Consider the following 16,255-nt stretch of genomic DNA (forward strand, 5'->3'; position numbering starts at 1 on the left):
CAAAATGAAGAAATTTAATTTTCGCAAAGTTTTGGATGGTTTAACTGCCGCATCCCCTGTTGGAAGCAGTGGCGGTGGCAGTGGAAGTGGGGCTGGTGGCTCCGTGCACCCAGGAGGGACTGCGGGAGCTGCAGGGACACCCAGAGAGGAGATCCAAGAGACGCTCACTTCAGATCATTTTCAGATCTGTAAGGTAAAGGCTGTATTTTTATTTTCTATGGGAATAATTAAAGCTACCCTGGGTTGGGGAGTGTATGTGGGGGGGTAGTAATATGATACCAATAAGCGTTTTACTTGAGAACTGCAGTGGTTGTATAAGGACTTTGGAATGAAAAGATAGAGATCCACTGGATGTTTTTTTTCTTCCTGCTGCAGAGATGGTCAGTAAATTCATAGAAATCTTGATTTCAGCACTCAGGGCTGAATTCCAAGTTCACACTTGGACCCCAAACGACTGACAGGATTGTGGAGGGGAAAGCAAATCAATTGGTGTTAGTACCGATAACATTTACAAGTCATTAGAAATTGAAGGTTGTATGCATCTACTTCCCCTCCTCACTCTTTTCATCCTCCCTAGTTTTCCTTCTCTATTTTAAGAAAAAGGCACAAGCTAGAAATTAAAATTAAAAACAGTGCAGTGACTACTGAACGCAGGACTTCAATTATTTGTGAGGAGCTGGATGTAGATTCAGGGTGGCTGTTTACCCTTAGTACTGAAGTTTCTGATTGCATGATAGCAAACTTGGTGGGGCAGCATAAATTCCAGAATTGCCAAATCTGCTCCGCACTTCCTCAAGTGGGAATTTTCTATGAGTAGAAAGCATAAGATATGCCTGTATGTATTTTGGTTTGTGTCTGTTTTCTGCAACAAAGCTTTTAGTGGTGGTCTTAAAACAGTACAAACTATTTACAGTGGTAATACAGTACAAACTATTTGGTATTTCTGACCAGCTCTGGAATATGAAAATCATACTTTTATAATGAAGACAAAATATGAAAGGCATTTATGGTCTTCTACTATTACCTGTCAGTTTTATGTGAATTCTGGTGACTTTCCTAGAAGTTCTGTTTGCTTATTTGTTTTGATTAGAATCTTCAAAACCAGAATTTTTAATTAGTGTAATTTACATTACTAGGAGTAAATGGACTCCACCTATTAAGTATACTCTGCTTTTATTAATCAGATACAAATTGATCTGAAATTTAGATGACAGTCAACTCTCACACATTGTTATTTCTTTTTGTGTTTTGGAAAGAAGAAAGAAATATAAACAACCAAGACAAACCTATGAGACATTTTGTGTGCAGATCTGGTCCTTGTGAGACACACAGCTTCCCTGATCTCGGATACCATGTTTCTAGTTCTGCTTGGCTTGCAGCTACAGCTGGTGTCAAAACTCTTGCAGAGTGCAAGGGGACAAGAATGAGCCCCTATGGCTTAAAGACTCTGAGACCTTTAGATAGGTTCTACAAAATTTTAATTATTTTTTTTCTTATAGTTCTTTGTTATCCTGAACCACAACAGGTTCCAGCCTTTTGATTCAAATGATTCTGTAGTTTAATAGAGTGTCAGTGGTGAGTGCATTAGAATCATACCTGCTTTCCAGGCTTGCATTTGACTACTTTTGCTTAGGTACACAGTAATTTAGGATTGTGTGAAACTCCAGGTATTCAGTACAGTGATTTCCTTTTTTTGTCATGTCAGTAAAAAGATAACACAAACAATCAAGGTACATTATTCAGAGATTTCTAGGTAAGCCTAAAACTCAACATGGTTTTATCATGTTTAAGTCGTGTGATAAGGACAAAGATTTGTATTTAGTGAGATGTATTCTTATTTTGTATGGCATATTTGTGAAAATAAGCAATATAAGATGATTTTTTTTTTCCTAATCTCTAGTATTTCCCTTGTTTGCTTTGATATTACTTGAAGACAGTTAGTGTTATATCCTGATAGATCTACTTGGAATATGTGTAAAGGAATATGTCATTTGAAGAAGATTTCAGTAGCTAATATTTGCTTGTCTTAGCTCTCAGGTTAAAATGTTCTCAACAAAGTAAATACTTGTGTAGGAAACCCTTTGGTTGCTTGCAGCAGCACTTGCTTATGAATGCATGTCACTGCAGAAGTCTGTGGTACACAAAATACCGGATTCCTTTTTCCAAGATACAAAGGTATGCCGAAAGCAAACTTGCACAACACTCGGTGATCATGTGCTCCTGCCACTCTGCAGTGTTTATTCCACAGGCTCCACTTGAGCAGCTCTGCCTCACTTCAGGAGCACCAGGAGCGGGTTTGGAGGAAGCCCCAGAAGCAGCGAGGGCCCCGCGCTGTGGCAGGGGAAGCGAGGCAGTGGGGCCTGACCCAGGCACAGCTTCCCCCTGCCTGCTCCAGGGGCCAGAGACTGCCAGAACTTGTACCTCGGTCAGTCTCCATCCCATTAAAAGTACACCACACACACATAACCCAAATTCCATCCTCCCCGAGCTTTTGTTGTCCGGCACTTCTGGTATTTCAGCTGGGTGTTTGCATGCTCAGTTACATAAGTTATACGGGCTGCTTATTTAAGGATCTGTGATCCTGCTGCACGCAGAACTGGGTAAAGCTAATGGCAGTTTTGGTGTGTGATCTGCAGGGATCTGTGATCCTGCTCTCGCAGAACTGGGTAAAGCTAATGGCAGTTTTGGTGTGTGATCTGCAGGGATCTGTGATCCTGCTGCTGGCAGAACTGGGTAAAGCTGATGGCAGTTTTGGTGTGTGATCTGCAGGGATCTGTGATCCTGCTGCACGCAGAACTGGGTAAAGCTAATGGCAGTTTTGGTGTGTGATCTGCAGGGATCTGTGATCCTGGTGCTGGCAGAACTGGGTAAAGCTGATGGCAGTTTTGGTGTGTGATCTGCAGGGATCTGTGATCCTGCTGCACGCAGAACTGGGTAAAGCTAATGGCAGTTTTGGTTTGTGATCTGCAGGGATCTGTGATCCTGCTGCTGGCAGAACTGGGTAAAGCTAATGGCAGTTTTGGTGTGTGATCTGCAGGGATCTGTGATCCTGCTCTCGCAGAACTGGGTAAAGCTGATGGCAGTTTTGGTGTGTGATCTGCAGGGATCTGTGATCCTGCTCTCGCAGAACTGGGTAAAGCTAATGGCAGTTTTGGTGTGTGATCTGCAGCGTCGAGGCATCTGGGCTAATGGCCTAAGTAGCACCTAAGCCTGGTTTTCCTTTCTTTGCTGATTATAAAAATCCTCATTTAGAAGTGAAACATAAAAGCTGACTCATACTTAAGAATTAAAGGGCCTTTCCCTGCAGTTTTTATGTAAATAAGTTGCCTTTCTGAAGTTTGTGGGAGGTCTGCTTGACTGAGAAGACAGATCCAATCCTCTAGCAGAACGCTGTTTTGAACGGTAACACTCCTGATGTCATTTGTAACACACCTGAAAGCCAGCTCTCCATTTTGTGGCATTTTTAGATTGGTTATGACCACAGTGTCTTTTTGAGATACAGATTGGAGTTTAACAGAAGTAAACTGAATATTTTACACTGAGATGCTCTCAATTAGTTACTTTTGGCATTTAGATTTAAATCATTAATGTGATCTTCCATATTGAAAGAATGAAATATTCTTGAAACTATTACGTATGAAATAGCTATGTCCTGTTTTAAGCATGATAAATTTAGATCTTGGTAGCTGTAATAATGAATCAGTGGCACCATTTTCAAAGTACTCAAGCAGTGTGAAATATTGTCTTACCCATTTTGTGACAGCAGGAAGCTGAGGTACAGTTTAGGCTGCATCTAGGGGCTGCTCTTGGGATTTGGTATCCAAGTGCAAATCATGAAAATATTGATTATAGTTCACATTGGTTGAATTGAATGTGTGAGATAGCAGCATCATCCTAAAACTAGGCATGATCCAGCAGAAAAAGCTACTAAAGTCTTTGTTAATTTTAATTGGGATAGACCTAGTTTCCTTGGGTTTGCTTCTTTGTATTTTCCTTGTGTATGTGTTGGGGTTTTTTCCTCTGGTAAGCATTTCTAGGCTCACCTGTGTTTGTTCAGACCATCCAGAAACTAAAATATGGCACTGGGGAAAGATCTGCTATTAATAAAGGAAGTGAGAAGCTCACAGTTAGGATGTTATAAATCATTTAAGTAGAACTTTGAGCATAAAGGAGAAAACAGTGATTTTATTACTTTTTCCAGGAGGTTGCTTGTTAGGGAATGACACAGTTGGGAAAAACTGAATAAGAATGAAGATGTACATTGCTTTGGTATGTGATGTACTTGTTCCTCATGAAAATAGGTCTCCCATGTAGAACTACTCAGGGTTTTCTTGGAGAACAATCATAGAGTTGAATTGACTTTGTAGAGCATGAGGTTAATAACTTTAAAATCAAGACCTCAGTTAAGAGCACAGTAACAGTTGTACTTTACCAGGTATAAAATTAATCTACTCTAACACATTTTCTTTTGCTGTGGGCAGCAACTGAATACTCTTGAAAAGGTCCAAGAAGTGGCAATTTAATCTTCTCAAAGAATTGCTTCCCAAATGGTTATGGACTGCCTTTAAACCCCAAAGCATGAGATTTCTGTTCTTTTCCAAACTCGTCTTCAGTATTATTACTGGGTAGTCTTGCAAGACAATAAACATCCTTTAACTCTTGCTGTATTGTGTGTATTGATAGTATAGTCATAGTTTTAGGATGTTCATTACCCAGTCTTTATGCAAAACCCATGGAGGCCAGAACAGTTTCAGGCTTTTGTTAAAACTGATATGGAATCCCATGGCCAATTGCAATTGTGCCTTCCTAATCCTGCTTATGTTTGGCAAAAACAGGCCTTCAAGATACAGTCAATGAGTTAAATACCTTGATTATCTGGATTTCCTATCAGGTGGTCTTAAATTTTAATTCCCAGACTTTATAGATCATAATGCTTTATTTTGTCAGCCTATGAAGATAAACATTTAATCCTTCTGACAACAGCCAAGTAGGTATTTTAGCTGCAAATGCAACATGACAGTATAGTTCAGTGATAACAGAGAGAAGATGAATTTTGGAATGGCAATTTAAGCCCAATGCTGCAGGAACACATTTTTGGTTATGAAGTATTAAAGACAAAAAAATCCTTGTTATAACCTAGCCACAGTGTTTTAGTCAGTTTGAGCTGTTTGGTTAATCTGCCTTGTTTCCTTGCTAAGGTCGTACAGAGAGCAAAAATTAAAATGTTTGCAAATTGCTACATTTTAAAATTAGTATGAGCTTTTACTTGTAAGTTCTCAGAGTTTGTTTAGTACTTAAATGGTAAATAAAATAATGTGGGGAAGGTTTTTTTTCTGTATACCAGAGTTTGGATCTAAAGTTAGGTGCAGAAACCTATTTTGTTTAAAACTACAGAGTCATAAATGGCACTTCTAAATTAGAATATAATAATTTCATGAAATTTGTGATGAACATAATCTATTCTTCTTTTTTAAGTGTTTGTATTAATTAGAAATAGGACTTACCCATGGGAAAGAGCATAGCACATAAAAAGCTTCTTTTGAACGAATTTTGAAGATTTTAAGGTACCTATAGTAGCATAACTGGATTCACTTGTTTGGGTTTTTTTTCTGCAAATATCTGTATTTTTGCATTATTAATCCTAAATTAAGTATTGCACACCCTTCATGGCTAACACATGCAATTACATCTTCAAAATTATTTCAAGACCTTTAAGGGTGCTGAATAAAGCACTCAAAAAGTTCTACATTTCTTAAATAACTTTGTTTGCACAGACGACTTTTAATTACATGATCCCATATTTCTTCTATAGGTTTAATTTAGCAGAACAAATAGTGTTTGCTCATAGGAAAGTACTTCAATATTTCTTTGCATACTTAAAACTCAGAGCATGCCTGAATATTAAGTTCCCCATGGACTTTTCCAACAGAAGTGCTCACCACTGTAGTTCTGAAAGCTTTATAAACATTAATGAATTGACCTTCATAATATTTCTGTGAGATGGAAATGATATTATCCCTGCAGTATAGATGCCACAGAAAATCCAAAATGTTCAGGGTCCACTGTTTTGAGTTTACAGCTTGACCTGCTTTGCATCTGTTTTTCTTTTTGTCATATTTAACTTATCCCATGTCTTCCCATTGGGCCTCCCATTGTTTTCACATTCTGTTGCACATATTCTGCACAGTTGCAGAGTGATCTTCAGGTTAGTTGTTCTGTTTATATGCCCACCTTACACAGCCAGAATGACTCTGAATTTCCTTTCTGTCCCAAATGACTACAGATGGATTTCTGGCTCCACTCTACTATGGCAGAAGAGGATAATTTAATTAATCCCTACAAGAGAAGAACAAATTCATACTGCATAGATTATTTAATGTATTTTTAAAATTGTTTTGTTTTTTATGGTTGACCTTGCATTTTTAACAACAAAAAAAAATTACCTGAGTTGCAAGGGATTCTTGAGGATCACTGAGTTCAACTCTTGATTTCACAAAGGGAAACCTAAAGGCTAAGATATTTGCTCTAATTTTGTGTCCTGTTTCAAGTGGGGTTTTTTTGGTTGTTGGTTTGGGAGTTTTTGGGTGTTTTTTTCTTAATCCATGGGATCATAGATGTTGGAAGATCATCTAGTCCCAGCCCCACTGCCATGGCACAGACACTTTCCACTAGACCAGGCTGCTCAAGGCACCATCCGGCCTGTCCTTGAGCACTTCTAAGAATGGGACATCGACAGCTTCTCTGGGCAGCCTGGGCCAGTGCCTCACCACCCTCATAGTAAAGAATTTTTTCCCAATATCTAATCTGAATCTACTCTGTTTTAGGACAAGAGGATGAGGGTAAACCAATTGAAGTTGTTTCCCCTTGTTCTATCACTACATACCCTAGTAAAAAGTCCCTCTCCAGCTTTATTTTAACCCCCTTTAGGTAGTGGAAGGTGCTCCAAGGTGTCCCTGGAGCCTACTCTTCTCCAGGCTGAACAACTCCAACTCTAGTGGGAACACTGGCTATATTATTCCTCAGCTGAGGGTCACCAGGTAGTTAATGAGAATTTTTCTCACTATTGCAGTGGGAAAAGCAATTTTTAATCTCTTGCGGGAGGGATGGAGGAAATTCAGACTGGTTGGCTCACAGTGATTGAGGAGCTGTCATGTCAAAAGGTAGTTGCATCAGCAACTTTGCCCCCTTCTTACTTCTGGAAGAAAAATACTTACACTTAATTTTTTAAAGAAATGACCAAAAAATTGCTTAGAGGTTTTTTTCCCAGATAGAAATGCATATTCTGTGTAAAGCATGCAGCTGCCCTCAGTGGAACTGGACTAAATCCAAGACAGACCCCAATCTCACTTCGTTTAGATTGAATATTCACTTGTATCTGCTTCCTGTTCTGAGACATCTGATACTCCCTGGTGAATGATTTATGCCCAAAACACTTTTTGAAGTCTCTGTGAAAATACTGTGAAAAATTAGTATATTCACTTTATAAACTGATAATAGGAAGCAGTAGAGAGTGAACTAATACACCTTCCTAAACTACATGAATATAGTGGTCTGTTGGCTATTCTAAGAAAAAGTGCTTATGAAAGTCGATTGTGGGGTATATTAATTTGTCACAATGTGTATTAGAGTCATTATAGGGGAAAATTAGAGGACTGTAGGATTAGAAATACAAGTAATGTGCATCTGTGGAGAGGAGAGAAAGCAATATTATTAGGTACAGATGGCTGTCAAGTGTGCTCAAATGTAATAAGATGTTATCTTTGTGCAGTGCTGTGTCCATTCCTAACAGATCACCAGCAAAGACTATGAATAATAAAAAGTACTAGACACAATCTGTCACCTGTAGCTAGGGTCAAAGTCTGAGGAGGTGCACTCTTTATGGTTCCTTTGTAGTTAAGTTGTATATAGTACTGAAAAAAACCAACCTCAATATTCAAAACTTTGGGTTAATGAATGCATGGACTCAGAAGGAGACGTACTGAATTCTGTGGTGTGTACAAGTAGATGCATGTGTATATGGTAGCATGTGTTTTTTTCAGAATTTGAATCCAACAAATTAAAAATAATTGCTTCTGTTTCATTTAGAAGTCTGTTATGTAAGAATGCTGTGAGGTCAGGCACTCAGAAGTCAGGTCCCTTATTCAGCTAGTATCCAGTTATGTCTATATGTGAGGCAATCTAGTCTTTACTGCATATTTTTATTTTCTTGAAGTGTCTGCTTACATTTTGTTTCTGTCCTCCCTCACATTTGTTTTGAACAGTATACAACATGTGAGGAGGATGAATGCTGTTCTGTTTGTGTTCCTTGCAACAGTTCCTGTGAGAAGATCTCCGTGTTATCCACTGGACATCACAAAAATAGTAAACAATAATAAATTAATGAAGGCTCATCTCTGCTTCGTTCATCCTGTTCCATCTATTGTATCCCTTCAGGGTGGAGATGTGCTCTCAGTTACAGCTGTCCATCATCACACGTGTTACAGATACATTCCACGTAGCTGTGGATGCAACTTAATTTTACTGAGTCCACAGATGCCTGCTTTATTCCTTGTTTGTCCCTACATATGTTTTGAAATGCTCCCTGAACGAGGCAAGGGCAGGGAAAGTGGCCTGTGGTTATGTAAACAGAGATCTGGTTCTTATGATCCTGGCTGGGCTGTTTTTGTTGGTGTCTGAGCTGTGTCCTTCATGGGCAATGCAGAGGGGGACAGTGATGTGCAGGATCTGCTGGATTTCACTGCTGTGAGCTGGTAAAAACCTGCCACAAAATATCTGCATTTCATTTGGAATATACCTTCACCATGTGTGAGGTGAGATGCTGGCTGTTATTTTCAGATTAAGTTCTCAATTCAACATCAGAAAAAAAATCTTTAAATTGCATACAGCATGTATACAGAAGGAAGGTGGGAGAAGATTAATTATGAATTATTATTAAATAGTAAACAACATTGTACATGCTACTAATGAAAACTGGTAATACCATTTCTATACAAGAATGCCAAATTACATTGCAAAACAGATTTTCACTGGAATAAACCAATAATACAGATTATCTTTGTATCAAAGTGGTTTTAACACTCTGTTTCTCTAGCTTCCTCCCCTGCCATTCCCCAGACCTTTCTTCCTTCCTCCAAACTTCCCATCCTTCAAGAACTTTATTACAGCAGTAACATTTTCTCAATACCCCAGTATGGCTGGGTTTTTTTAAAAACAAAATATTTTGAAAGCAGCAACCGAAGCATTTGTTTCAGAGCAGAAACCACAATCAGCCATAACAGAACATAATTAGTCTAAAGTAGTGAAGTTGCAGAAAATCCAAAAAATGGGAAGTCATGCAAAATTAATTAGTGTAATTGTTATGTTGGTCTGATGTAAACTTAATAAAAACAGTTTTCTTTTTGTTTAATTTCTCATTAAAGTTACAAAATTATCTTATTCTCTGTATCCACAGTCATAGTGAAGACAAAAATATTTTCCTTTCAGGTCTATCAGATAAGTTGAATGATTTTGCAGTTCTTGTACATGCCCCTGAAGCAGATCTCCACCAGGCAGATGATATTCTGAACCAGCCTGTCTCAGGTTCTAGAGTAATACAGTTAAATGATGCTACAACAAAATCAATGGAGCTGCTATTTGAATTGCTTTGATTATAAAGGTTTTCCATTTGGTGGGCTGAAGTCTTGCTTCAGTAGGTAGGCCAAAATGAACTTCGCAATCAGTAGTTTAGGGTTGGGAGTTTTTTATAATTCTACATTAAAGACAAGGGTAGATATAGTTTTATGACCAATCAGGAGATTTTTCCACATGCTGATGCCCTGTTTACATGGCAATAGTAGGAAGTACATGATGCCATATTTACTGTACAGTGGGTGCAATTCCTTCATTGTAGCCTCATTTTTTCTTCCCTTTTTGTATATTTGCCTGGGGTTTATTGTGTTGGTTTTTTTTGTTTGTTGGTTTGGTTCGGGGGGTTTTTTGTTTGTTTTGTTGTTGTTTTTTGGTTTGGTTTTTTGGTTTGTTTTGTTTTTATTGTTTTTGGACTTGGGAGAGTCTTTTAGGAAGAGTAGGAAGGGAAGAGGTGAAGGAATTTTGCATGCATCATTCTCCCTTGGACTTGGGATTTCTCCAAAGGGCATAATGCCTCTCTTGGGATGGTAATATTCATGTATTACTCTGTAACTTATTATGCTGTAACTCAGTGCTGTGGTGGATGTAGCTGGATGGTGTAGGTGCCAAGCAGTTGCTTGGCCATAGCTGCACTGATTTAAATAGATCCAGAATGTGATATTAAAATCCAACCCCTTTAGCTTTGGCAGGAGGGGTTGGACTCTGCAGTCTGCAGAGTTCCCTTCCAACCTCACCTGAGCTGCAGATGATGAAGCTTATGGATCAATGTCATTTTATTTATTTGTGGATTTTCCTGTGTAAATTATATTAATTTTTTTTTGATACGCTACAGTGTGTTTCAAAGGACAACCATGAGGAGAATGTTTTTTGAAATTCAGAAGGCCTTATTTTTCCCCTGTGGTTTGCTTAGCTTTGCTGTTTGTATCTATATGAATCACATCTAAATAGGACCGTCCTTATTTAATAGTCTGGCATCTAGCTTACAGAACTGAAAATGACAGTGGAAAAACACACCTTTGAAGTATCTGCAGAGATCTTGTTACACAAAAAAAAAAAAAATTTGTACGTTCATTATACAAAAAAATATATTTTCCTTTCAGGGCTATCAGCTATTTAAGTTAATTTCAAATACTCTAAAATCTCTCTTATTTTTCATATAATTATCGGTGTGTAATATTTGTGAAAGTAAACTTTTAAAATTCAGGCGGTATTTGAAGTCTGCTTTATGTCCAGGACAGCTACTTTCTTAAAATTCTACCATAGCTAATTAAGTGACATTTTATAAAAAAGCAAGTTGCATACTTTAAAAATTAAACAACAAACCAAATTTGCCTACTAAATATATTATTCTTCTATGCCAGAAGTTTTTGTAGGGAAAGATTATGAAATTCTGCTTCTTTCTTATATGTATATTTTCTTCCTGCCCCAATATTCCTATTTCAGTAACACTTCTCTTTTGTGCCTGCATTTTCCGTGTTTTTTCCCTTACTGTATTTTTCTCCACCAATACTGATCTCCTTTTTCTTCCTCTCTGTTTCACTGCTACTGGCGAGGATAATAAGCTCATAAGAAATGGCCTGCTGAGACAAACCCATGGTCCATATCTCCCAGCAGCCAGTCTCTGGCAGTGGCAGCGGAATTGTCACTTAGGGAGGGTAATAAATTACATCACTTTCTGCAGTCCATTCCCTTTCCAATCTCCCATCATTCACCATCACTGGATTTCATATGTCAGAGGGAGTATCTTTTGCTGGTCCTTTTAAAATCTATTTATCAATCATGTCAATGAATTTGTCCCATTTCCCCCCCTCTATTTTAAACTAATCTTTAATTTCTTTTGAATACTTCCATGGCTTTGCCATATATGTTTAGCTTACCCACTCACTTAGTGGGTAAAGTCTTAGTCATATCCCCTCACATACAGCTCTCAAGCAATGGGCTCACACAGGTTTTCTGTAGCAGCAGAATGATGCCCTCTGTGTTATTCCTTATGCTCTTCCTCATGATGTCCAATATTACTTGGCTTTTTGGGGTTGCTGTTGAACATTAAACCAAATATTTCAGAGGAATGACAACCATGCCCAAAAATTACTTTGCTGAGTTGTAAATGCTAGTTCCAATCTAGATCTAGTTAAGATTTTTTTTTTTCTTCTAGATATCTTACATCTATCCACTCTGAAGCTCATTTATCAACTTCTTGCCCACTTAAGTCACTCTAATGAAGTCTTTCAGGAGCTGGTCACTGGTAGTACTGAATTTCACTATCCAAAGAAGCTTACTATTAGCTATGATCTCAGAGACTTCAGGGTTCATTATCTTTTATAGGTCATTAAAGACAATGAATAAAACTGGCCCAAGCATGGAGAACTCTACTTGTGAATTTTCTTCATGGTAAAAAATCCATAAAACTCTGTCCTTTGTTTTCTGTGATCTAACGGGCTGTCAGTCCACCAAGAAATTTCTTCTGTCCGATGACACTTCTGTTTCTCTAATAACATTGTAGTGGAATATTATTGGAAGGCTTTTGGAAAACTTAGGTTTTCCCTTTACTTGCATGCTGACATCTTCATAGAATTAGAGAGAACTAGTCAGACATGATTTCCCATTGAAGAAGCTCTGCTGACTTCTGCAACAATCTTTATCTGTGTGCTCTGTTAGTCTTTATTTTATCACCTTGTCATGGACAGCAATCAGCTTTCCCAGTCTACAGGTCCAGAGTCCCTTTTGCAAATGGCTTTTTCCAGATGATTGTTTCTAGCTTTACACCAAGGAAAAAACTATCTGTGGGTATCTTTATGTAAGAAAAAAAAAAGTAGTTTTTTTAGAATATTCTTTGAATATGCTCAGAAGCCCTGGTTCCTGTTAGAGGCTGAGAGCTAGATGTAATCAATAACTTGGGTTTGAAAATTGTAGCTAAGCTGTGATTTTTACAAAAAGCATTACTTCAAAAAATGAAAATTTAACTAATAAAAAATTTATTTCTCCTGTGTTGTTTACCTTGGTTGGAAGCCTGCTGATACCTTGTCCTCTTTCCATTTTTCATGAGAAGAGATCAGTCTTACCAATCAGAGATTGCAGACACAGAGATCCATAAATGAGGGATGTCATGGTCTTGTAGTGATGTAATACATGGCAGCTCATTTGTATAAGCACTCATTTTTATCACTACAATCTTGGAGCACCACAATACTAAAAATAGTATTGAAATGGTGGAAATGCTGTAATCACTGACATTTTTTAATTTCCAACATAGCTGAGCAAGAGGCTGGAGAGGTTTCAGTCGACACTTCATCCTCTATTCTGTAATCCTGTCAATTATTCTTCAATGACATTTTTGCACGTGGTGTGTTGGTGACAATTTGGAAGTAGGCTGAGCCATAGCTTTAGACTACATAGTTAAATTTTAGCAAATGTACATATTCTCAAAAATTATTTACCTAAGTAAATCACTTTTGTTGTCAGATGTTAAATGAAACAGGGTATCTATAAAATATTAATAGAAAAGTTACAAATTTTAAGTTTATGCAAATTTTCAGAAACGCTTTTGCCTGTAAACTCTATTAGTTGATAGAGTTTAAAATTTTATCTAGTTCTGTTTTCTGGAGCGATTTAGAGAATGTTATAATTACTTTTATTAAAAAGGTGTCTTTGAAATCTGATATAAACTACTACAGAATAAACGTTAAGAAAACTTATACTGAAGAATTGCATTATGCACCCTGTGAACATTTATACTGGATATTGCATATTAGTACTAGTGCATTTTTTTTTCAGCTAATGAAATATATCATGGTATCTTAGACTGAAAAATACCATTATGTTCTGTACAGGATATTAAAGTGTTCATTGGTAGATTACTAGCAAGCCCAAACAATCAATTTCCTATATTAATTTAGGTAAATCGTTTGTGTAAAGATTACTTTAATGATATATACATGCAATTCACTGCTTAAAATGATTTAAAAGAGAAATTAAGAGAAAATAACTATGCTGAACACAGATTTATGATGAAATTGTATCTGCATTTGTAATTGTTCTGTTTCAAGTAAATTGTTTTGCATATTGCACGGAAACTCCCTGTCCTAGGGAGCACAGACTGCCTCTAGAGACAGCGTGCCCAAAAAGGAGACATAAAAAGAAGGTGGATAAAGTGGAGAAAAGCAGTCCTGGCTCCATCTGCTGTCTGGTTTTTCTCTCTCAGATAATATTTTCTTGGCAGTTTCTTTCTTGGGATATTTGGGGTAGTTAGGCCCCCCTATATTTCTTTGCACCCAGATTGATTTTTAACCATACTTCTGCTTTTGCCTGCTGTTGACCCCAACTACTTCATTTTGCATATCTGAGCACCATTGATGGTTTTGTTCTCTGTTGTTCCTACTGGACATAACTCAGATAAAACAAGAATGTACTTTTTTTTTTTTTTTTGGTCACCCTAGGATCAAGTTAATTTTGTGGCCTTCTCTTCTTTTTCATATATGTTAGTAAATGCTGTAAGGAAGCCCAGGCACAGTTGTAGAACTGTTACTCATCCTTACACTCAGGCTCACTGGGGCTGTATCAAAGCACAGCTGACAGGTCTACTCCAAGTGCTGGCTTTTCATGTCAATCTTTCTCACAGTCTTTCGAAAAAGAAAGGACCAAAAAGCTTTTGTTGGACCAAAGCTGAGGACAAGAACCTGAGAGTTTGGAGTGTTAAAGATTTTCCATATTCTTTTGTAGCAGGTTTAATCTTCAGAATAATTTCTGAGGCTGCACTAATTTGGGCCAAACCCTCAGTTATAGAGACATCTTTTTCTGCCCTAACTCTGTACTGTATAACTTGGCTTTCCTTCCAAAATGGTTTTGTTCTTTCGGGATCCCAATAAATATAAATATTTTACTTGAAAGGTGTAATTTACTTGGATATTCAGTGGATTTCAACAAAATTTTAAAAAATATTTTACAAATGGCAGAATTTTGCAGTCACAAAAACCTCCTAATTGGAATTAGTCTAAATACTCACATTTGGAAAATGGCTGCAAAATAGAGCACTTTTGAGTCAATCCTAGAGTTCAAAAATTGTACTGAGCTATGATCCTGAAAAGATGTACATCATTGTTCTTTTAAAACAGAGTTCTATCTCAAATACAGGACCCAATCAAAACTTTCAAATGGGAAGTCTGACTCTACATTGCAGAAATACTGCAAATACAATGCAGATCCTAAATATGTAGGCAAGGATGCAAATAACTCTTTAAAAATATTTATCGTTGCATTCTTTGATCTTAAAAATAGTACTGAAAACTCTAGTCATAGCTAAATATCAGAGAAGCTTACTGTGACTGGAACTGATAGGAATTAAAAATTTATTATAGAGAGTCTTTCTGAAATCAATAATTAAAAAAGGATAATTGGTAAAAATAACGTTTTTTCAGATAAGGAAGAACATTTGTTCACCAGAATACAGAAATTTCAAATATAATAGGAGATTAGTAATGCTGCATGTTCAACTATAAAATACTACAATCCATGATTACTTCTATTTTTGTGGCATGAGAGGTAAAACCACCTCCAGGGTGTATAAGTCTGTTCCCAGCTTAGATAGCAGAATAAAAAAAACTTTCTATTTGAGTAATCCTGATACTTAAGAAAGTTAAAGAACTCCAAAACACAAAGCAAACCAAACCAGATACAGAATTGGGGTCTTTGATAAATGCCTACATTAACATCAAAACTGAGTTACTTTTGTACAGCTTACTGAAGTAGCATATACTTCTGGGTTTTTTCAGCCTAGAAACTAATAATTAGACATTCTTTAAACAACTTCCCTTATCAGCAGTAATTAATATACGAGACAAGTAAGATCTCTTTTAAGGAAGTGGTTATTTGCTGAAAAACATACATTTGGTTGTTCCCAAACTGCTTGTGAATATCAGTTCAAGTGTTTCCAGCTGTAATGGAGGAGTTGGAGTGATACAGCTGTGGAATCATCAGCTGCCTTTTATTCAACAGGTCTGTAATTAAGGAGTCCCTTTGGTTGACGTTCTTCCATAGGGACTTCTGAATGCTTCAGCAGTCATAGTTCTTGAGCTAGATAATTTCAAGGAAGAGGAAAACAGCTTAAAAAGTTGAAATTCATTCAGTGCAAAGTGCTTCCTCTCCAATCCCAACCACTTACTAAAAAAAGAGTCAATCCTAGAGTTCAAGGTTTTATTTTGTTAAATAATATAAACCATTATTATTATTATACTAAAAAAAGCATTTTGTGTCCATTTTTAGGAAAGCAGCCCCACACAAAAAAAAATATTACAGTTCATTTTTATGTGTATTTTTATGTGTCTTGGGGGTTTTTATGTGTCTTGTTATTTTCACTTTTGTTCTTATGTTAGTGTTCTCCCTCATCTGATTCTTCCTCATAAGAATTGGCCAAGTCATGTTGGTCATAACCTCCAGGTTAAGGTAACTTAAAATACTGAGGCAGTCGTCAAGGATGTGTTGTATCATGCTCAGTTTATTTATTCCCCAAAGTATTTCTGCAAAAATTAGAATTAAAAGCATAGTATTGTAAATAAAGATTAAGAAAGAGTGAGTGGTTCAGCTGCTCATTTTGAGAACATCTTCTCTGGCGTCTTTGTTTTTTAAATTGATA

The 16,255-nt window shown here is 37.1% G+C and overlaps 1 protein-coding gene across 7 annotated transcripts in view; it reads left to right on the forward strand.

The window, feature by feature from the left end:
- STXBP5L (syntaxin binding protein 5L) overlaps window positions 1-16,255 on the forward strand; it is a 185,074-nt gene continuing 168,819 nt past the window's right edge. For all 7 annotated transcript variants that reach the window (XM_064410300.1, XM_064410301.1, XM_064410306.1 and 4 more), the window contains exon 1: window positions 1-193. In XM_064410300.1, coding sequence (XP_064266370.1) covers window positions 5-193 — 189 coding nt within the window. In that variant the 5' untranslated portion in view covers window positions 1-4. The remainder of the gene's footprint in view (window positions 194-16,255) is intronic.

Source organism: Passer domesticus, chromosome 2, assembly GCF_036417665.1.
Source record: "Passer domesticus isolate bPasDom1 chromosome 2, bPasDom1.hap1, whole genome shotgun sequence".
Taxonomy (NCBI): domain Eukaryota; kingdom Metazoa; phylum Chordata; class Aves; order Passeriformes; family Passeridae; genus Passer; species Passer domesticus.